Source organism: Anoplopoma fimbria, chromosome 13, assembly GCF_027596085.1.
Source record: "Anoplopoma fimbria isolate UVic2021 breed Golden Eagle Sablefish chromosome 13, Afim_UVic_2022, whole genome shotgun sequence".
Lineage (NCBI taxonomy): Eukaryota > Metazoa > Chordata > Actinopteri > Perciformes > Anoplopomatidae > Anoplopoma > Anoplopoma fimbria.
In genome coordinates this window covers 27,109,824-27,134,274 of record NC_072461.1, presented here as the reverse complement: position 1 = coordinate 27,134,274, position 24,451 = coordinate 27,109,824, and the positions used below count along the sequence as shown (strand labels likewise).

The following is a 24,451-nucleotide window of genomic DNA, read 5'->3' as shown; positions in this document are numbered from 1 at the left end:
CCTCCAGCACCTCCAGGGTTCTCCACCTTCTCCACCTCCAGCACCTCCAGGGTTCTCCACCTTCTCCTCCTCCAGCACCTCCACGGTTCCTCCACCTTCAGCACCTCCAGGGTTCTCCACCTTCTCCACCTCCTCCTCCTCCAGCACCTCCACGGTTCTCCTCCTCCTCCACCTTCTCCTCCAGCACCTCCAGGGTTCTCCTCCTCCTCCACCTCCTCCTCCAGCACCTCCAGGGTTCTCCAGACCTGCAGGGAGGATGCGGTCTTCTCTGGTGGTGTTCTGCTGCGTCTTTGCGCTGCAGTGTCTCCGGATCTCTCTCTGTCTCCCGGCGCAGTACAGAGCCGCTCCGGTGAGTCTGGACACGCTGGTTCCTTTTCTTTTCCTTTCCTTTCCTTTGAGGACTTGTTGCAAAGTCGAAACTAAAACTAAACAGTTTTCTGTTTGGTTCTGACTTGTTGCACATGTGGGGGGATGATTCATTATTATGCATTTTAAAGGAATCTGCAGTGTTTCTTTCTTTAAAGAGTCCTTTTTGCAGCAAAGTAAAAACTACCCACATTAAAGTATGAATCATTTATTTCAGGCTCAAGTGTCACTTTTCTGCAGACACACACACACACACACACACACACACACACACACACACACACACACACACACACACACACACACACACACACACACACACACACACACACACACACACAGTATTTTGCAATTATTTTTTAGTGTGCAGACTTTAGAGCAGAATGAGTGAGTTTGCTCCAAAGTAAACATCACTCTATGAAGAATTGTCACTTTGTTTTTCTGCAGCACAGTATTTTGCAATTGTTTTCTTGTGCAGACTTAAAAGCAGTGTCTTTACTATATATATATATATATATATAGTAATATATCCTCATTACAGTTTGAATAATTCCCTGTAGATCTAAGTGCCACTTTTCTGCACCATCAATGGCACTTAATGATGTATTTCAAGTAAATGGCTATTTTTACGCGCGCACAGGAGCTGACCTGTCACTGTAATTGGTAATAAGAGCTGCTCTTACTTTGAAGGAATTACTATCATCACTATTTATTTTGTAGTTGTTTTGTGTCTGCTCAGCAGCAGAAGCATCCATGCCCAAAAAAACCCCTTAAGTCTTCTCTCGTGTTCCTTCTTTTAGCCTCAGAGCACCAAAAATAAAAAAACAACAACCCTGAAGGTTGCTGAGTTCCCCTCGTCTGCAGGACAGGAAGCAGTAATAACAGGTCTTAAAGGCATTTAGTCAACAACACCATAAAAGACAGGGGTCCTCCATGTGGACACGTCAGACAATCACGTGTTTTTGCAGCTTATTTACTAACTTATCTGACATGTTACATGTTGTCCATTTATCAGCCCTCGCTTTGCAGTTTTTTGCACAAATGCTGCAACTTTAATACTTTTTCATTATAATATTTGTTTGTATTCTGGAGTCCATCATATTTACTACACATCCTTTGTTTACGCTCCTTTCTTCTCATGCACGTAACCTTTATTTACACAGTAGGCTGGTTAAGTGTGCATGCTCCTTTTTAACCACAATGGAATGTCCTGTTTACAGGTACACAGAAAAATAAGGAATTCATCAAAACATACAGGCGGCTCAGATAAGCAGTTACACAGAAGAATGTGGTGGTTATGCTGAGAATAGTAAGAGATTCTTCAGAGTTGGTTTTTAGGAGCGTGTTGTTTTGAAGCATCAGCTGATCACTGGAGAGATGTTTAGAGGAGAGTTCCAAAGCAGACGGCGATCTTCTGACGAGAGCGTTCCACAGAAATAAACACAAGGTTGGCACGTAAAGTCAGGGGAAGAGCAACCATCATGAGAAATAAGTGTTGCACTCAGGAGGCAACCTCCAGAAGTCTCTTAAAGCTGCATTCTCTCTCCTGTCCACCAGGGGGCGACTCCTCTGGTTGTATAGAAGTCTATGAGAAAATGACTCTACTTCTCTCTTGATTTATTCCCTCAGTAAACATTGTAAACATGAGTTTATGGTCTCAATCTCTAGTTTCAAGTCTTCTTCAATACAGCATGATGTTCATTTAGTAAATGATGCTCCATTTAGAGTCAAACAGACCATAAAGCAGGGGATGCTTTAGGGCGGGGCTACACACTGATTGACAGGTCTCAGAGTTGTCTGTGTTTTTTCGTTTTACAAATGTCACTCTTTTCACTTTTTGAAAGTTAATTCTAACATTTTGGTGGCCTAAAAATGTATTAGGGAATATATGTAAAAAGGTGACAGGATTCCTTATTTCAGCCAAGTCATAACAAGAATTTATGACTAATCTTCTGGTTGCGACCTTTGGTTCACAAAATGATTACCAGAAGAGAAAAGGATTTCTAAAAAGGATATCTAATCTGATCAGCCCACACTAAACATTATTGTCCATTGAGAAGTTCACAGTGTCAGATTGGGGTTTATGACCCCCTTTAAAATGAGTCAACTTCTGTGACCCCTCCTCAACACTAACATGTGTCTAACAGGTGTGACCAGTTCAACCAAACTGGGTTCTTTTTCCTTGTTTTATTTGATAAAGGCGTAAAAATTATCCACTTATTTATAAAACTTCAAACTATCAGTTAACTGGATGCCATTCTGATGAATCATTAATACCCACACTTAGTGTTTCCTCTTCGCATACTTTTGGGTTGTAGTGTTACGACACGTCTTCAAATGAATCATCTGTCAAGTTTAAAAAAAATAAATAATAATAATAGCTTTCCACATGTGAAAAAGGACTCCTTAATAGAAACACATTGTCAGAGGCAGTTTTGCACCTGCGATGACAACGTTGTTATGTCTGCTGGTCATCTCGCTGGAAAGCCTAATCTGCAGTTTTGTCAATCCCCCCCCCTTCATTGTTGACAAAAGAGTGAGTGATTACACAGGCCTGGACAGGCCTCCATGTCTGTGGCATTCAGGGGGGATTCACAAAGTGGCTGTTTTTATCTCACAGGAGTGAAGAGGGGGAGCTAACCGCTAACAGTTTTTGTCAATAAACCCCCTGGTTCTCCTTTTTTTTTTCTTTTTTTCTGTTTTTGCACCATCACGTCGGGCGAAGCGATTGGTCGGGAGAAACCGTGGGAGCAAAGGTGACATCAGAGCCGGGACCGGGTTCCCAGCGAGTATGGATCTAGGTCACAGCTGCACTGGGCTGTGAGTGGCTGATGAGACAAAACATGGTGGGCGGGGGGTGGGGGGGTAGTTAAACAGGCCCCTCCCTCATAAAGTTAATGAGATGCTTTTGTTAGTTAGCGCGAGGAGCCCCCAGCCTCGGATCCCTCACTAACAAGGTGAGAGGAGGGGGCCGGCTGAAGGGCCCAGTTTGACAGGACGGTGTCGGCACTTGTATTTATTAAAGACGCACATCGGTTCATGTTTCTGGATGGCAGAGATGCCTAAGAGTGGACCTTGATTGATTTCATAAGGTGCATCTCCATCTCTTCACCCAAACAAATGGTGGTAAATGGTGAAGTTAGTGGTTACAATAGTTGGTTACAACCAAAGTGACCTACAGTAAAGCAGAGCGTGCTGCCTTAAAAAAAAGGTGTTGTGCGGTTGACTCTTTCTTGGTTGGGACCATTGACTGTATGTAAGAAGTGGACGTAGTCACCTTGTCATTTTGAAGCCTCAAGTTCGGCAGTTTGGCTGTCACCATCTTGGCTTATAGACTTCGCAGCAAGATTAAACCTTGATTGATTTCAGAAGGTGCATCTCCATCTCTTCTCTCAAACAAATGGTGGTAAATGGTGAAGTTAGTGGTTACAATGGTTGGTTTTCATCTTGGCTCGAAATGAAGAGGAGACAAATCGTGAGGCTTGAAGCTAGTGTTGGTAATATTGAGAACCCAACAAGAGTACACTAGTTTATGAGAATCTTTCAACCGAAAAACAACAAAGAGCGATCTTTCAGCCGTGGTTGTTAGGTTCCCGGCGTGACACGAGAACGTTGATTAATTTGACACGTGACTTTTGTATTTCAGTTACGGCACTTCTATAATTATTTTAACCCAAATAACAATGTCTCCTAAATTTAGTAGTTTTATTCCCTAAATCTAACTTCTTTTCCTAAACCTGACAAAGTATTTCACCATCTTATTCTTAACATAACTGTATTATTTCCTGTGAAGACAGAAGTTTATTAATATGGCCGTGGTATGAAAAGACCGTATGAATGTTACAAACAAAAATTGACTAGTTGCTGGCTTTTGTAGGATATCATAGGAATGGTTGTATGAGAATATGTTGACCATGGTCACCAATAGCGTGTAAGTATTGCTAAAATTTGCTCATTAGCAATGAATGCAGAGAACAGCTTAATCTGATGGGAACATCATTAATACTGCAGGTACTGTACATATTATAAGTGTGACCTGATGCTGGCACTAGATGAAAATCAGAGGATCACGAAAGTTATTATGATTCATCCTCTAGGCACCAAAAACGTCTGTACTAAATTTCATGGCACTCCATAAAATGGGTGTTGAGATATTTAATTCTGGACCAATGGGACCTACAGTAAAGCAGTGCGTGCTGCCTTAAAAAAGATGAATGTTCAAGCCATGTAGCTGTGATGTCCTGACCTGACCTTTATGACAGAAGTCTGTCACTTTCTTTGGCAGTCACCATCTTGGTTTTGGGACGTTGCCATCTTGGTTTTGGGACGTCGCCATGTTAGTTTTTTGCACGTAGCCATCTTGGTTTTTTGAAGTCGCCATCTTGGTTTTGGACGTAGCCATCTTGGTTTTGGACGTTCCCCACTTGGTCTATGCACATCGCCATCTTGGTTTTGGACGTCGCCATCTTGGTTTTTGAACGACCCCCTCTTGGGTTTTTGAAGTCGCCATCTTGGTTTTTGGACATCTCAATCTTTGAGATCAGAAGTGACACAAGAGGGTGGAGTTAAGACTGAACACTGAATAAGGCATTTTTTTAGGCGACAAATATGTTTTAATAAACTGTGATGAACTTAAAACACACTGTGAAAGGGTTAAAGTTGTTAGACGAAAACACAGACAACTCCCAGACCGGACAACGTCGTGGTAACAACCTGTCAATCACAAGGACTGGAGTCTGTCCCTTTCTATCCGTCTATCTCAAACCAAATGAAATAACAACTGAGGCGCCAAAAAGCCTTAAACAAGCAAAAAAGAAAGCATAATCTGCCTGGTAACCAATACCCTCCAGTGCTCTCGTTAACGATTACGATGATAACATCCGTTAGTCATCCTGCAGCCGGACGGCCAGAAGATCTACCAGTTTGAGGTCTCAGCGGAAGGAAAGATAAGATATTCAAGCAGATGGTTTATATCACCTTCCACTGCTGTGTTTATGATTTTTCAGACGATATATTGGATTAGTAGAGTAAGACGGAAGATAACGAGGTATTAAATCCTCTCTCAGTGTAAGCAAACCTTTGTCCCCTGGTTTTTTCAATGAGAGCACACCCTCTAAAATTGAAACCTTATCTGTCGGCTTGTGTAAACACTCACTTATGACTTACTTCCTATCATCCAGATTCACTGTTACAAGGTTTAGACGCTTAAGATATCTTCTGACTTTTATCAGGCTCCTTGTTTTTCTGCTAGAGATTCTTGTGAGAAGCATTGGCTTCTTTGAAACAATCAATAAACCAGTTTTTATTTGTTCTGTCAGATCTCATCAGTCTGAGATTTTTTTGGGAGGAATTTTTCGATCATCTTGTAATTTCCTTTTCATGCAACCCATTTCCACTCGACCTTCCTTTTCTGCTTCTGCTGCAGTTCCCTACTTTCTTTGATTCAGAACACATGTTGTGAGGATGCAATGCATTCTGGTATGTGATGTTAATGCCAGTGAACAAATTGGTCCCTGAGCCTTTGTTTGAGTTATTGTTACCGCTGCAAAGAAGAATTTTTTGGTTTGGTTTGTTTTACTTTTTGTCAGCAGGATCACGGAAAGACTAGTGTCCAGATTTTCATGAAACTTGGAGGAAGGTTGCATCATTGGCCGAGGAAGAAGCCCTTTAAATTACAAAATGCCTTAATTATTTGTTCCTTGTTAGTAGGATACAGTTATTGTTGGTTTTGGATTTCATGGGGTTTGTTTTGAATAAGAAAAAACATCTGAAACCATTGAACTAAAAAGTTTCATAATAGAAAAAGATATATGCATTTTCTTGTTTTCTTGGCGAGAGTTCAGAAGATTTATACCAATATGACGTCTGTACGCTTACTTAGCTTAGCATAAAGGCTGAAAACAGCTAGCTTGGCACTGGTCAAAGGTAACAAAATCATCATCTGTTTTGCAGTGGTTTGTGTGCTTGGTTGGGACTATAGACTCTATATAAGAAGTGGAGTTTGCAACCAGAAGAGACACAAGAGAGTGGAGCTAAGAACACCCTAACGCTGAATACAACATTTGTTGTAAAAAACCAAGATGGCGACGGCCAAAATGCTGAACACTAGGCTTCATAACGGCAGTCCACAAACTAATGGATGACGTCACAAAGACTACGTCCACTTGTTACAAACAGTCTAAAATGGATAATGTTACGGTGGTTACTTACTTTGTTATATATCTGTTACTTATTCAGTGTCTCTTCAAACTTGGTGCAGACTCATTTGGAAAGATGTTGGAGCGCTGCTTGGACGGAGACCTACAGCTGAGATGACAAAGAGTCATAGTAGTCATAGCACCTGGAGCCTATAAATACCCGTTACTTCTGCTGAGTAATTTATCCCCAAATTAATTCTGATTGTAACCTTTCCTTTCAAAGACACAAAAGCCAGGTGTTGGTGGGTTTTTTGTCCAGTTGGAAAGGGGGTTTAGACCGCTGCTTGTGGTCGCTTCATATTTAGCATACAGTCATCTCTTGTCTAGAAAGTAAATAAGCATGTTTCTGATCTAAGACTGGATTTGCTATTTTCCTCCAACCTGACGACCGAGAGCATAACAGCTGAATCACTTCATTGGGTTGTTAATTTATACTCTTTATTCCTACTTCAATATAAAATATGTAGAAACCCATCCGGCTAAGTTCATGCCAATAAGCTTCTAACTTTCAGGGGTTTTAAATTGCTAATTGTTTAGAGTTTGTATTGTAACTTAGAGAAGGTGATCCCATGTCAGTGACTCAGCGGCGGAGGCAGGAGTGTTGTGTTCATGCTGGCGTGTTCACGTGTAATTTTCAGAGCAGACAATGGAAATCCTGTCAGGAGACTTTGTGACGACGCTACAAAAAAATAATTCCCCCCCCGGGTCAAGTAGTCTGTCACTTTCTGCTGAGAGTGCAAGAAGCCGGTGATGAGACATGAAACTCCTGAGGAGCCTGAAGGCCTCGTGAAACATGTGTGAGTTTGTGATGGTGGAGGTGGCGATGGAGGAGGGGCATTCATTACAAGTATGAACATATCTAGCTTCTGGTTACAGCGATGAGTAGATGTGTGAGCGGCGGACAATCTGACAGGCGGTATTCAGAGAGAAACGTGTCCGTACAGGGTGCTTCTGAACGGCGTCTCCAGTCTGAACCAACCCACCGCCGTCACCCCCCGTAAGGTCACCGGGCTTTTGTGTTAAAGGTTCAGTCAGGACGTCTGTCACCGCCGGTTTAACCAAGAAACCTTTGACTGGGTCAAACGGCAAGACTTTCAACCACACTGAGACTTTACTTGAGAAGAGAAACCCTTCATTTAATACCTTTAAAGCAAAATTGGAAAGCAATTAGGTGTAAGTACAGTTCTCAAACATTATAGTAGTTAAGCACAGTAAAGATTTCTGGTACTAAAGACGCAATTATATTGACTAATTGTTTAGTTGATTTAATAGACATATCTGTATAAATGATTCACACAAAAGTACCTCTTTAAATCTTTTGTTTACCAGAAATGTGATCATAAGTTTATAATAAATATGTTAATCAGCATTACATAAGCATAAAAAATTACTAACGGACTAAAGAAAACTTAGTCGTCAAAGAGGAAGCAGCCCTACTTTCCCTCCTCTGTATTTTAGAAAATATACTGTGTTTCTACATTTTACGTTACATCATTTAACATTATTTCTTCCTCCTTTTCAATCCTGTAAAACTAACAATTTACTGCTAATAGACCAATTTGTCATGGGTTATATTCCTGCTACTTATCCGTAAAGAACCTTAATACATATAAAGATAAGAACGTTAAATTTGTTGCTTTTTCTTGGCAGAAATTGCAGTTAAAAGACCGACAATGAATGTATTTTTTCTAACAAGTATTGTGTGTGTATCAAAGCCTGATGTATATTAGTCCTCTGACCCATAGAGATCCATTAAGAACACACACTTTAGTTTATTCTGACTCAATTCCACAAACACCGTCCTGCTGCCACAAATACTCGCTAGAGGACCAAATGTGGATTAGTCCCCAAATTTAACATTTCCTCCTGTTTGTTTGATTAAAACTACAATGACCAGCTGTTTTTGGAGCCTTTTTTATTTGATAAATGAAACTATATATTTGTGTTTGTCTCTTTTTACTATGTATGCAGTCAGTAGGAACCAATGGGCTTAAGGGCCAAGAGAGAGACGGACTAACACGCTGAATTTGTTGAATTTATTTTGAGTCAATGCTACTTTCATAAGAGTGACGCTCCTAATTTGTCCTTTTATCTTCTTCCTCTGAGCCGTGGAGCTCCATTTAAACACATCAATGAGCCTCACTGTTCTTTCATAATGAACATGGTCACTACAGTTTGTTCTGACTCAAACCCACAAACACCGTCCTGCTAACACAAATACTCACTAGAGCACCAAATGGGGATTAATCCGCCGCTTAAAATAGTCCCCAACAAATGCACTATTTTATGGTTTGTTTGAACCAATAATGGAACCAATACATACAGTTTTTTTGTTGCTTTTGAGTAAATGCGGGATTCAGCGAGGCACTTTATTTGTCTTTAGGGATTTCCTAAAGTATACTCAGTAATGTTTTTGTATATTTTGTTAACAAGTGAGCTCAACTTATAAAACAAATGAAAAAAAGTTTTATTTATTGATAAAAGCTGCCCAATAAAACACACAGGAGATATTCTAAGGAGCTAATGCTTTTGTTTGGCTTTGACCTTGAACTTTGATGTGAAACCTGTTGGGAATCAGGAACGTTTAGGGTTTTTACTCGGCTGTGGGGTCAGACAGGTCAAACAATCCATTTGACAGACAGGGGGGGGGTTTAAGTCACTTAACCACACGTTTTTTCAATCTCCCTCTTTGAAATGGCATTCCCACCGCTTAGAATTAGGCAAAGTTTTACGACCCTGAAAGCCGACACTAACCTCACCTCGCCTCAATGATTGGGATCAGGCGGCAGGCGACTTCGGTCTAAACTGTCTCATTTTGGGGACGGAGGTCGGCTTGTGACCAGGTGACCTACAGGTCAAACTACGAGTCCTCAACAAAAAGACCCCAGAAGCTGCTGAACACAAGAGACACCGGCAGAATCACAGCACCAGCACTAAAGTTGTGGCCATGTCTTGTAAAGGGAACCTATGTCAAAATGTAGTTTTATTATTTCAGTTTATATAGTGGTCACATGATGGACATTACTAATAAAGTTTAATTAAGTTACTACAACTCAAAAACAGCAGAGGAGTTCTGGTTACACTGGATTTAATGGGATTTTCTTGGAAGCCGGTAGATGGGGGGTCGATAGGGGTCATTGCCCCCGGGGGGGCTTCCTCACAGGTTAATCCAGCCATGACCAGGACCTCTTGCAGCAGTAAAGATAATAACTAAAATAACTTAAAGACGTTGTGTCACAAAAATCTCTGAGTGAGAAGGTCGAGGGAAGATGAACACGATCAACTATGTGTAACTTTAACTCAGGAGACAGCTGTTCTTGTCCTGTTTCCTTCCATCAGTCATTGTTAGTTTCTTTTGACTACAACTGACCCTTCGCTTAGTTACGTTACAGAGCTACGTTACCATGGAGCCCATACTGTCACTAACTGCATTCCCTGAATAAATATCCAGGATCGAAAAAGATAGGAGCTAAAGTGTAAAAGTGAATCATCACATCACCTTACGATCCAGACAGAAAACGATGAAATTAAGGAACAACACTGTTCCTCTTTATTTACTGGTACAATCATTGAAATACATTATATCATCAGTGTTGCATAGAAGTGCTAACGCTTGTTAATCATGTGCTAACGTACTCTGCAAATGTTGGATCCACATGTTTCTCCCACAAAAATCTTTGTTTTTGTAAAAGTACCTGACAAACAACCGGTTTGGGTTGGATGATTAGTTTGAGACGCTATGTCAAAAGTTAAGAAAAGTCACAGAGTTGCAGGTTTGAATTCCAAATTTTGATTTAACTTAATTATTTATCCTAAAACGGTAACAAAGGGAATATAAAGAATATCCACAAAGCCTTTAAAACCCCATCATGTGTATTTAGTCTGTTGTTCTATAATATAAACTCTTCCTCGGGTTATTAAATATCCAGAAATTCCTATAAACAATACTGAGGACATGAACTCAATGGCCTGTGTCACTTATAGAGCCTTTAGCTCCCCCCCGGTACAGAAATGTTTTTAAATAAAAGCAAACAAATAGAGACCGAATTCCATGCTGGTTATGTTCCAGCAGTTTCATGTCAACGGCCTTCAGATTCGTTTCCGACGAGCTTTACACCGCGATAAGGGTTCCGTTGAAAGGAGGAGCAGATAACAGAGCTGAGAGGAGAAACAAAAAAGAAGCTTTTTTCTGTGGCTCTTCTTTACTCATTCACGACAACACTAACAAGCTGTTTAAATAAAAAACTGTAGGACAAGAGCAGAAACGTGACCCCTAATGTGAGTAAAGTGCTTTGTGCCACAAAACAAGCAGCTTACATCGCGTTTAAACAAAGTGAAACACAGGAGGGGGGTTTTCGGGGAGGTGTGTTACTGTTTGCTCTGCGATCCAGACCCATCAGTCACCGTGTTTTCTGCAGTCTGGAGCACATTCCACGAATCCTGCTGGGTTTTGTTCCCCTTAAACTACAACAACGACACGGTTTGAGAGCTGCAGAGCCGAGCGGGGCAGCCGCGTTCAAACACAACAAACAAAACACCGTTGTGACAATTATTATTCTGTAATTATTGGTGTAGGAATTGTAAGGTTGATTTAAAAAACTGTGGTTTAATAACGCTTACAGTTTACAGTTTTTTTTTGTTTGATTACTTTTCCCTTCTGGGCGACTGTCGCTCAGTGGTAGAGCGGGTTCGTCTTTCAATCAAAGGGTCATCGGTCCTTGGGCAAGGCATTTAACCCAAAATTGCTCCTGTAGGCTGTTCCTGTGGTGCAGTATGAATGGGTGTGAATGGGTGAATGAACATGTAGTGTTCAGGAGTCCCCGGGAGCTGACGTGAAATGGTTAACGGACTTGTACTTGTACAGCACTTTTCTAGTCATTTTGGGTTCCCACTAAACACAAATGTAAAGACGCGCAGGTAAAAAGACGTCTACGCTTATGGGTTTAAAACCATTAACTGTATGTAAGAAGGGGTTGTGGCCAACGTGACGTCACCCATTGGTTTGTGGACTGAGGTTTTGAAGCCTCCAGTTCAGTCATTTTGCCGTCGCCATCTTGGATTACGGCCATCGCGATGTTGTTTTTTTTCGCAACCAATGAATGGAAGTGACCATGTTTGCTTAGGAGGAGTGACGTAGAGTATACGTCGTATACGGCTCTGATAATTTGTCTCTAAATGGAGCATCATTTACTAAATGAACATCATGCTGTATTGAAGAAGACTTGAAACTAGAGATTGAGACCATAAACTCATGTTTACAATGTTTACTGAGGGAATAAATCAAGAGAGAAGTAGAGTCATTTTCTCATAGACTTCTATACAACCAGAGGAGTCGCCCCCTGGTGGACAGTAGAGAGAATGCAGCTTTAAGACACTTCAGCATCAGCTTCACTCTGCAGAACCAGAGGTTGCCGCCTGGTTTAAACCCAGAAGCTTAGACGTCTTTTTACCTGCACGTCTTTTTATTTGTGCCTTGTGGGAATCAACGTTGACTCATGAATTTTGCAGTATTTCATGAAAGTCACGATTATATAAGAGATAAGCTGTGGGAAGATTCACAGGATCTGTTGATAGAAGTAATTACTTTCATCTCTACACTATAAATTGATAGCATCTTTTTCCCACAGGTTTGTTCTGAGTAACAGCGGAAAAAGGAAATGCACGTAATGTTGTGATAGAGAGAACACCCAACAGTAAGTGAGGTAATGCAGATGTGGTTTTGGATCAGCTGTGTGAGGACAGAGTCCGACGAGGAGGCTCTCTTCTGTAATTTGTAATTTCAGCGGAAATGAGCAGAGCCATTTCCTCTGGATCTGGAGGGGGGGTGGTAGTACCGATAACGGGACCATCCTGGGACTCTCAAACTGGGGCAATTGGTGTGGCTCTCTGACCTGATTAACCTCAGAGTTCAAAATGAATTCAAAGGGATGTTGATTCACACTCAGCCAGCTCTGCTTTTACATGTCTGTCTCAGGTGTTTGTCTTCGTTTCTTCCTCCTGTCACTCTTTCTTCTTGTTTTCTTCCTCTCTGTTTTCTAACGTTTCTCTCACGTTTGTCATTTTTCCTCATCGTTGTACTTGTTAAACCTCCTCAATCAGATTATAAACTGGTGTAATTTGCAAAAATCTCTTTGAATTTTGTTTTGTTTTATTTATTCTGCAATCAATAATATATACAATTGCCAATAAAAAACTACATAAAAAAAGGCAATTACTTAAATACTACAGTTGAAAACATATTTACTCAATATAAAGATGAAGATTTCTGCAGTCTGAAAAAGGCTGAAGCTACAGCTTATTGTGTCTTTTTAACTCTTTAAATGAAATAAAGTGATGTTTTATTAACAAATTCCGGAAGTTCAGGAATTAAATTCAGCTGAACATTTCCATGGTCCAAATCTCAATAAACAGCACAGTATAGAGTAAATAGAAAGCAGCTCAGAATGCTAAAGACTGACTAACACAAGCATGTTTTTCGGCTAGTTAACCCGTTAGCATTTAGCTCACCAGCAACAAACCATCTGAGTAGACTGTCCAAGTCTTGCAAGTGTGATCAGACTTTTATTCTTGTATCTCCACATTTCTCCATTTACTTTAATTTACTTCTTCCTTTAAAATATATAAATGAATTATCTTATTTATTTTCACACATTGTGCTACCACACCAAAGACATTTAGATGAGACAGCATCACATCTTCTTAATTATTTAGGTATTTGTTAGACAACCTGCACTGACTCATGAACATTGTTGTTATTTTTCCAGGTCTTTGAAAAGTTCCCCGACCTGAAGAAGCGGGGGAAGCTTCCTCACGCTCAGGACTCACTAAAGGAGGCGAGTTGGCCGACAAACGCCTCTAACTCGTGGAACCGACCCCGCTGTGGCGTACCGGACTACCCGGCCCACAAGGAGGTGCATTATCGGGGGCGACACCGCCAGAGACGCTTCGTCCTGTACGGAGGACGTTTGGAGAAGACGGACCTCACCTACAGGTACGGATACCCACGTAATCAGCTGTGATTCAATATTACTTAGAAATCAGAAAATCTTATTATAGTGGAGTATTTAGCTGCTCAAGAGACAGATATTTCCCTAAGGAGTTGGTGGAGACCAAAAACAGAGCTAAAAGAGAGCGAAGACTGGTGGGCACAAACATGACTCCAAGGATAAGGAGAGGCAAAGCTTTGCTGTTGCTCAGCCTCGTCTCCTAAAAATGAATACTGAAACTTCATTGTTATTTACTTTACATTTTTTCTCAGATTACGTTTGTTTCTTGACATAATTGATTCTAATCAAAGTCTGCTTAAGGAGGAGAAGAGGTTGGATGGTTGCGTCAAAAACGTGACTTTCACCCAGGAGATCGTTGTTCTTGTCTCACGTAAAACCAAAAGTAGCATAGGGAAGTTATTTTGAAAAGAATGTATGCATATTATGAGCGTAAATTGACACTGCTGGACTTTTGTAGGAAAATGCACAAAAAAAGAGAAGCTTTTTAAGATATCATACGAACCGTTGTGTGAGGTTAGGTTGAGTGTTAAATGGGAAACGGTTTGCTAAAGGTTCACCATATGAGTTTAAAATGTCATTATATGTCAATGTCAACTTGTTTCTGCTGCCCCAGAGGCCAAAAAATATATATATTTATTGCAGGTATAATAAATTAATTTGTTTTTACAAGACAGCACGTTACTACCTGCAACAGTAGACTATTGCAGGCAGGGTGTGCCAGATTTTTAGACACATTGATGAACTCAAAGAAACATGAGAGGGATAATATAATACTTAGAAAATGAAGTCTTGAAATTAAGATTCTGACAAACGGGTGCTGGGTTTCTTTCATCTGAGGCCTTGGCACCGTCGAGCGTCTGGCAATCCTCTGCTGGCTGCTGCCTCTCTGTCTGCGTCTCCCGGGGTCCCTTTCATTGTAGTCGTTATTTAACGTAACAGTATATTAAGACCGACGGAGAGAGAGAGGCGGGGGGAGGCAGCACCGACCACAGGCTAATTAGATTCTGCTTGATCAGACCAATAAAGGGCTCAGAGCGACACCTGACAAAGTGAAGTGGTTAACCAGGCAACGACACACAAAAGCCGATCTATACTTGACCTGACAGGGCCACCGTTGCTCTTACGTCCTTTAAAATGACTTAAATATGGGCGTTGAACGTGTAGTGGAGCCGCAATAATGAGTCCCTGCGTTTGCTCTTTATTTAGAATCAGCCAGCATTTTGAGGTTGTGAAGCAAGTTCTGGCACGACACTTAGAAAGCAGCTGAGAGCAGAGTTTTAACGACTGTAACGGTTGTTAACGAAACTGAAAGGGACGCTGAGACATGCTAAAAGATGGAGCTGGCTGACTTTTAATCAAAATTTACGACTTCATTCTTCTCTCTAACGTAAATGCCCTGTTGTGAAACACTTGAACTTAAGAATTTGTAAAATGAAAGAATAAGTTATATTTATATTTTTCTTGTTATGCAAAACCGACAATGAAATCTACTAACAATTATTCTGTATCAAAGCCTGATTTAATTTCTTCTTCTGTGCAAAAGAGCTCCATTGTTGTCCAAAAACTAGTAAATACACAACAATTTAAACGATGGCCATTTTGCTCTTACGCTCTGAATGGGAATGAATATGCTACATAGCTAGAGGTGACTAGGTCCAAACATTTGACTTGACGTGGGCAGATAAGTCTGTAAAGATCCCCAAAAGATAAAAACAAAGAGATACAGCAACTAGATAGACGGTTACATCCACAATGTTTAAAAGGAAAGACCACCTGCACCCATCATGTTACTATTTGACATTGGCTTAGTCAAGTTGGCAAGTAGCTAACTTTCTAGCTAAAATGTTATATAGTATACCAATCTAGCTAATTCAGCTGACAAACACAAATATCACGTAGCAAACAAACACATTCAGGAGGAAATAGCTAACTTTAGCGAGAGCTATTTCCTTCTGAATAATATATGTTAAAAAAAACAGTTATCAGCTAACAATTGTCTGCATTATCCTTTAATAAAACACAGGTATAATCAGCTATTTGAAGCTCAGCAAAGTGAGTCATATGAGTCATATTTAAGAATATATATATATTTCATCTTTAATCTGCAGGGTATTTGTGTTGAACAAGTGCTTTGATGTGATGTGAACTTTGCCAACTGAAGTCAATTCGCAGTTAGTAAAATTACAAAGTACACTTTAAATTTATAAACCAAAATCATTCTCAGTCAGTTATTTAAAAGGAATATTTTCCAGAAAATGTATCCCCTCCTCTCCTCTTACAGTATATACTTGTTGTAAACAAAAGACAGTGGTTGAGATGAAAACCAGTGGTATTCTTTTATTGCTAATGTTTCACTAAATCAAGACCACATTTCTCGTAAACCCGGATGCTTCCTGTCCCTCTTGACCCTCCTCGCATGATAAAAGACAACAGCTGATGACAGCCAGTATAAATTCTTATTTCCTCTGGACTTGTGCCATAAAATGATGGAGCAGATTCTTCTCATCAGCCTTGTCCTTTTTCTGTCCAAAGTAGCTGTATTTATACATCTTAACTTCACTTAATTGATGCTTAAAATACTACACATAACGCCTTTAACTTCATACTTCTACATCAATAAAACCTGTACATGTAGACTAGCTGATATTCAGGTAATCAGGATGCCTTTAAAAAAAATAAACCACTGCTTTAAACTGCTCGTATTTAGTAACAACTAGAGGTTAAAGGAATAGTTTTCATTTTAGTAAATACATTGATATGCTTTCTTTCTGAGCATAAGAAAAATCAGTATGAATCTCATGTCTGTGTTAGGTATAAAGCTGGAGTCAGGATGTGATTAGCCTAGCTTAGCATAAAGACTGGAAACAGATGGAGACTGTTCATCCTACCCACACCTCTTAATCTCTCTACTCAGCATCCTGTATATGTTTTATTTAATGTGAACCCTGGTATTTGCAGGTATTTGTGCTGCAACGTTTTCTTTTTGAACAGTCAGGTTTGGCACAGTTTTGCCAAAACTAAAATCTGTGCTAACATGTAACATAGCCAGAAGCGCTGCACCTAATTCAGGCTAAACGCGTCCTGACAGCTCCGTACTTCACCCATCTGAGTGGTTTCAATCCTCTAGTCTCACTCTGAGAATACATATCACCATGTTTCACAAAATGTTAAACCATTGCTTTAAATGTATCGGCTCATATCTTTGTAACAGGCTGCCATGTTGTAAATTAAAGTAAGAGCTCCATAATTTGAGATATATTTTTATTCGCCCGCTATCTTAGCTTAGCACAAAGACTGGTAACAGGGGGAAACAGCTAGCCTGTCTCTGTCCAATTTTGGGCTTGACGGTAACAGTGGCCTGGGAAGCCATTGGCAACCATTTTGAGAAATTGGCAACCAATTATTGGCTTTTTGGTTGCCCTCAGCGGCAACCACTTTTTACGTTATAAAAATAGGGACAGCAAACAGCAAAATGTGCAGCCCAAAATACATACATTTAGAATGTTGTATTATTGATATTTAAATATTGATGTTAGTAGAAAAAGCTGCAAGCATTCTGGTGCATTTACTTGTTTTGGAAACAATGGTGAAGCAAATGAAGTAGTTATACTGTAAGGTGAAAAGTTCAACTAACCCCTCATAACAAGCCAATGTGCAAATCGATTCAAGTAACAAAAGATGAAAATGAACGTAAAGCAGAAAGTCTTGGGAAGCAAAGTATCCCGCCATCCTTGAGCTGGAGAGAAGACATTTGTTTGATTACTGTAATAAATATTTTATTCCTTTTTTTTTTAATCACATTTCCATTATTAAGCTAACGTATAATTGTAAAATATCTTAATTACTTAAAGTATAAAGTGAATAAAAATGGTAACCATATTTTTTACAGTTTCGGAAACCAAAAGCTGATGACTTTTAAAAGTTAAAGTTGAGCCCTCTAACAGTTACAAAAAGAGCTACAAGCAACGCTGAAGTAATCAGTACGTTATATTAAGTTTATTTAATTTGTACATAAACAAAAGTGTAAAAACGTCATTTTTTATTTCTTATTTCTTGGCTGGGACCAGTGGGTTCTCTCCAGTATTGTTGTTTTTTGCTTGTTTCCACTCTTTCAGCTATGCTAAGCTAACTGCCTGTAGCTTCATATTGACCGTACAGACATTAAGATAAGATAAGATAAGTAAAGATAAGATAAGATAAGATAAGATAAGATAATCCTTTATTAGTCCCGCAGCGGGGAAATTTGCAGGCTTACAGCAGCATAGAGTAAAGTGCACACAAGAGACATAGTAGAAGAAGACAAGATAAAAATAATAAGCAAGTATTATAAATAAGCAATAAAAAACAGTAGAAAATCAACAATAACTGAAATATTATATTTACAGACAGAAAAACTATTATAGCTATAATTGCACAGTGTATTGTATTGCAATCATTCACATCAAAATCTCCACAAAGCCAATAAGAGTATTTCCCAAACTATTTATTTAATGCAATAATTGAATCTGGTACCTTTCTAGATAGAAAAGCAAACTCTCTTCATACTGTGACAACCTTTCTGCAAGCTATGACTCGCATGCAAAGTGAAAGTCGTCTTATTAACAACTGATTTTTGCTGATTTATTCCAACCTGAAACCTTTATTTTACTGCAGCAGTAACTTCCAGATTCCTGCCAACTTTACTTTAAACTCTGTATAATTTATGAAGCGTTTGAGCTGTAATATAATGAGGTTTCTCTTCTTTTTTTTTCTTCTCTCACTCATCACACTGGGTGGTTTTTATCAGAAAGGAAAAGGGAGGAGACGGTGATGCTGTGTTTTTGTTAGCGAGCCTGAGGGCGTCGGTAACGGCACACCTCCTCCTGCTGCAGATATCAGATTAGAGGGAGGCACGCGAGGCCGGTGGTCCTTCTGTGCTGCTGCTGTACTGTACATCCTGTGTGTGTGTGTGTGTGTTTCTGTGTGTGTGTGTTTGATACCTGCATTGATCTGCCGCAGGATCGTCCGGTTCCCCTGGCAGATAGGTGAGGAAAAGGTTCGACGTGTCTTCCGGGAGGCGCTGAAAATCTGGAGCGACGTCACCCCGCTCACCTTCACCGAGATCCACAGCGGGAAGGCCGACATCCGCATCGACTTCACAAGGTGGGAGGACTGAGACGAGGGGAAAATAAGTATTTAATACATAATTAAAAAGGAAAAGGAATTCATCCTATACGAAAAGGACAAATATTACTTCAAAAGGAATGAATTTGTTATGTGGCAAAATAACAGAATATTCATATTTTGATATAGTTTTTTTTAACCTTTTGGTTCACACATTCATGTTCCCTCAAAATTAATTTTCATAACTTTACAATAATAAGCTTTATTTATTCAACACTTTTCAAAACAAAGCTACAAAGGGTTTCCAACCAGTAAATAAAAATGTTTAGCACTGCAAAGAACTAGAATATATTACAATACAAAATAAAATGGAAGCAAAATATCCCAAAGTAAAATAAAATGATTATAAGACATATATAAAATGTTTTCTCGCATTAACAAAAAAGTAGTTTTTTTGAAAAGGTACGTTTTGCTATTTTTGGTGATTCTCTGACTTTTGCATTATCAGGTCTAGATTTTTATTTGTCAAATTCAAGGATCATTTATTTTGTCATTATGCAACACAGGGATGCACAACCAAATTCACTAGTAACACAACCAAAAAATAAATATATATATTTGCATCTAAAGGAGTGTAAACAGCAGCAACAAAAACAATTCTCTGGGCAGATAATATGGCCGACTTCTTAACATTATAATATGAACATGAGTAAAAAAAACCATTGTCTATCATCTTTGACTGTTTGAGCACAAAGCGTCACTGATGTAAACACAGAGTCCACTGCCTCTCGTCCCACCAGAGTCCTGTACTTCAGTTTATGACCAAACACCTGCAAAACTTCCCATCATACTTTGTGTTTAGTGATAATTAGCACATGTTAGCATGCTAACATGCTAAACTTAGATGGTGGAAAAGGAACAATGCAAACATGTTGATGTTTAGCAGTTGTAATGTTTTCCGAGTTCAGCATAAGACAATGACCATCGCTAGTATATGACATCTTCAAATAGGTCAAAACCAAAGTTATTATTTTATATTTTATATTATATTATATTATATTATATTATATTATATTATATTATAGAAAAAGGTTGAAACTAGCAAACGTTTCTCACTTTTACAGGAAAAAACGACTAAAACAATCAATAATCAAAATAATTACAGATTACTTTTATGTTGAGCAACTAATTGATCAATCAGTTCTAAATATATATTTTTTTATTTCATGTCAAATGCATCTAGCATTATTAGTCTTAGTAATGAGAATATACTTAAATGAATAATTATCATAAAATTGAAAAATGATGTATATTTATATAAGTACTGAGTTGACCTTTTTTTGAGTGCAAGTCAGCAGAGTTTTGACAAAGATCTTTGTTATGGAGAATTCAGAGAGCCACAAAGATAAAAACAAGAGATAGAAGAGTGAAAGAAGACAAACATTACAAACTTCAGAGACACAGAAGCAGAGTTTTATGTGGGATCTGTGTCATCGTTGAAATTACTTCATTCTCTTTTATGTCGCTTGTTTTGTTTCTTCTTTCTGCAGCGATTGTTGTCTTGTTTACCTTCTTTTAAATCATGATTGTAGCTTTATTATTCGTCACATCAGAGCTGGTTTGTTTACCCGCTGCACAAATAAACTATGAATACAGTGTCATTTAGACAAAAGTATGGATTTATACATCTAATTACTGTGTTACCCCACACAGCCCCACATGTGCACCTCGATATCATATACTTATAATATGATTATTATTATAAAAATGATAATAACCATAATTGTAATAATAGTTAGAGGGGGAAATTATGAATAAATGAACAGTTACTATAAATATGTTCAAAAACCAAAGACAAATTTTTGGAAAATTTTTCTTGGAATAATGCAATACTTTTGCATCTATTGCATGCATTAATGTACTCCATTTTATAGATTTACACTTTATAAATTAGTAGGAGCATTGTTGTTTAGAGTTGTTTTTTTCATTCATTTTTGTTCTGTGTCTATGCAGAAATGTTTTGTTATATACATATATGTATATATATATATATATATATATATATATATATATATATATATATATATATATATATATATATATATATATATATATATATATATACATATTTTGAATATATATATATATATATATATATACATATTTTGAATGTAAAAGGCTGTAATTTATGGTGTTAAACATTTTTACAAATAAAATATTCTGGCATAAAAAAATGTAGCAAGACCCAAAAAAGTAAATAAAATGAGCTAGACAGAGATAAATATCAGAGTGAAGTTCAATTTGAATTAGTTGTATCATTTATATTATGGTTAAGGAAGCATTTTAGTGTTTTTTGTTTTTGCAAACTGATTGAAGGTCAAAGATTTTTCTCCTCCTCTTAAGTTATTTACCTTAAATATCTTTTTATGTATTCAGTACACTTTTGACTCTTAAATCCACTCTTCACTTTGTATTCAATGATTGACATTTTAAATGAGTGAGATTACATTTGTTTCTATCAAAAATGATTAAAAAAATCTCTGGTTTCAGCTTCTAAAATGTGAAAGTATGCAGGTTTTCTTTAACTTTCTGTGATAATGAACTCTATTTATTTGGGATTTGGACTGTTGGTCGCACAAAACAAACATTTCAAACTCTCAATGCGGCTGTTCGATTCTTGTTGTTCCCATTGTCTATCAGATTTATAAAGTTAATCGTGCTTTAAACCTTCAGAGTGTCTTTTTCTTCTCATCAGAAGTGTTTGTTTTACCGACCTGCAGGTACTGGCACGGAGACAACCTTCCCTTCGACGGCCCGGGTGGGATTCTCGCTCACGCCTTCTTCCCCAAAACGCACCGACAGGGCGACATCCACTTCGACTACGACGAGTCATGGACCCTCGGAAACCACATGGGTGAGTGTTTGTCTGGAGCAAAAAGAAAACAGGACTTTAATTTCACTAACATTGTTTTGTCTTTATTTCTTTTAGTAGGAAATAAAGAAAGAAATAGAATTAAATAACAGACTATGTCACCAAAGGGTTTGATGTGGTTTTAAGTTCAATGTTAGAAATAAACATAAAGCTAAAAACAAAGGACAACAAAGCTGAATATAGATAGGTAAAAAAATAAACATACAACTATTATTTTAACACAAGTAGATTAAAAAAGGTGTTCACATAAATATATATAAAAGCAAAAAAACAAAAATTAAAACAACAAAAAAAAAAAGCAAAAAACATTAAAACAACAATTTTATTTTATTTGAAAGTAGAGCAGGATCATAATCAAATACAGAGATGCAAAATAAAAAAAACAACAACTACAACTACAACAGCAGGGCTATCTCAAATTTAATTTAAGTTATCAAGTAAAGAAAACAACTTTAGAGCGTTAATGTCTTTAACAAGTTTAAGATACTTATTTAAGAGTTTTAATTAATTCTTCCTATGGAGAAAAAATTTAAAATTTAAAAGTTTATTTTTTTATTTTTTTATTTATGTATTAATTAATATTTTTTTTTATTTACAGTACCAGTCAAAAGTTTGGACACACCTTCTCATTCAATGGTTTTTCTTTATTTTTATTTTTATTTTTTTCTACATTGTAGATTAATATTGAAGACATCCAAACTATGAAGGAACACATATGGAATTATGTGGTAAACAAACAAATGCTCAACAAACCAGAATATGTTTTATATTTTAGATTCTCCAAACGTTTGACTGGTACTGTAGATATAAAGAACTTCCTGGTTTCAACACAATTGTAAGGGTCTTCACTGACGAGGTTAAAGACTTAATCCCAAAACAAAAAAATCTATCAGACACATCTTTATCATGAGACATTAACGAGGACTAAACACAGATGTGAGTCAGGAGGCATTGAGGGACTTTTTCATGACTCTTTGTTGACACTGGAACGTCTCAGGTAGCAGAATCTGCTCTGTCAGCAGGTCAAAACAAACAGTCACCGTTTGAACCGGGTGGTTTTTCATCCTCTGATTCCTCTTTCCTGGTAGGTACGGACCTTCTCCAGGTGGCGGCCCATGAGTTCGGTCACGTCCTGGGCCTGCAGCACTCCCGTGAGCCGGGGGCCGTCATGTCGGCGTACTACTCCTTCTCCTACCCGCTGAAGCTGAGCGAGGACGACAAGCGAGGCATCCAGTACCTCTACGGCGCTCATCCTCAAGTCCTGCCCTCGCCACCACCACCGCCTCCTCCTCCTCCACCACCATCGAACCCAGAGACCAATGAGATCATCAGGAATGTGAGTGCAGCTGATGCAGCATTTAAAGAACAAACTGGAGAAAATAAAAAGCTTAAAATAACCTTTTAATGTCAAAGAGGAGGCTCAATAAGTTGGCACGTCTTGAGACATTTTAATTCTCAAAAGGATTACGCAGCTCTTGCGGACTGTAAACCTGCACGAATAAGACACAGAACAAAAAAAGTCTATTATTCTCAAAGCCCTGAGCTGGTTAATGAGGTAACATGTGGACATGTGGCTCAAAATTGGCCTCTTTCTATGCAAATTAGCCTCCCATAAGAAGAGTCTTAAAGCTGCATTCTCTCTCCTGTCCACCAGGGGGCGACTCCTCTGGTTGTATAGAAGTCTATGAGAAAATGACTCTACTTCTCTCTTGATTTATTCCCTCAGTAAACATTGTAAACATGAGTTTATGGTCTCAATCTCTAGTTTCAAGTCTTCTTCAATACAGCATGATGTTCATTTAGTAAATGATGCTCCAAAAGATACTTAAAACATTATTGAATATATTTTAGTACCTCGCTCCTATGAATGTGGCATTTTCTTAAAAGCAACAAAACCAGTCCGTCTCTTAGCACCAAGCCTACTGGTTCCTACTGAAATACAAAAATAAACATCTTAACAAAAATCCCTCAAACAGGAGGAAACAGCACATTTGTTGAGGACTATTTTCAGCGGCGGATGAATCCACATTTGTTGCTCTAGTGAGTATTTTGTGGGATTGAGTCAGAATAAACTGCAGTGACCGTGTTCATTATGAAGGAACAACAGGCTTTATGACTCAGAGGAAGAAGAGATATCCACAGGGAATCACTTTTTAATTTTTTATGGGATTTGTTGACAAGAAGAAGAATATGTATTACCCCCCCCTCCAGTCTTCTCCCTAAAGAGAGTTGGTGGTTTCTGTGGTTATGACACTTAAATATCTTTGAAACTGCACCACATCATAAAACAACCACAGATGATAAATGAGGGTCAAAGACATAAAGTCATCTTTGTGTGGATGTGGAGAAAAAAAAGGTTCCACTTCACATAATCTTTCTCTTTTTAAACTTTTATTTCTGGTTTTATTTGGATCAATCAAATAAAACTTTACTCTTTTGCCTCCGTTCCAGCCCGACGCGTGCCAGACGGACTTCGACGCCGTGTCCATGATCCGAGGCGAGCTGTTCTTCTTCAAGTCGGGCTACGTGTGGCGGATCCGGGACGGGCACCTGGAGGGCGGTTACCCGGCGCTGGCGTCCCGTCACTGGAGGGGGATTCCCGACAACATCGACGCCGCCTTTGAAGACAAGGCGGGGAATATTTGGTTCTTTCAAGGTGGGCAAGCGAGGGAAACGCTGGAGCTGAGCTGAGCTATGTGGGGTTTTACATTCTTTTTCAGGGATCATCTGCAGATGGATCATGGTGAACTATAAGGGCAAGTTTGAACGGGTGTAAAATGTTAATTAACACAGAGACGGGTAATTATTGCAATTATGAGTCTTTCTGGTGTGGTTAAAGGTAGAAT

General features: G+C 38.6%; 1 protein-coding gene across 1 annotated transcript in view; it reads left to right on the top strand.

The window, feature by feature from the left end:
- The first annotated feature begins 256 nt into the window (after positions 1-256).
- Positions 257-24,451, top strand: part of mmp11a (matrix metallopeptidase 11a) — a 29,275-nt gene continuing 5,080 nt past the window's right edge. The window contains exons 1-6 of the mRNA XM_054610596.1: positions 257-349; positions 13,328-13,554; positions 18,569-18,712; positions 21,454-21,587; positions 22,694-22,941; positions 24,057-24,261. Coding sequence (XP_054466571.1) covers positions 257-349; positions 13,328-13,554; positions 18,569-18,712; positions 21,454-21,587; positions 22,694-22,941; positions 24,057-24,261 — 1,051 coding nt within the window. The remainder of the gene's footprint in view (positions 350-13,327; positions 13,555-18,568; positions 18,713-21,453; positions 21,588-22,693; positions 22,942-24,056; positions 24,262-24,451) is intronic.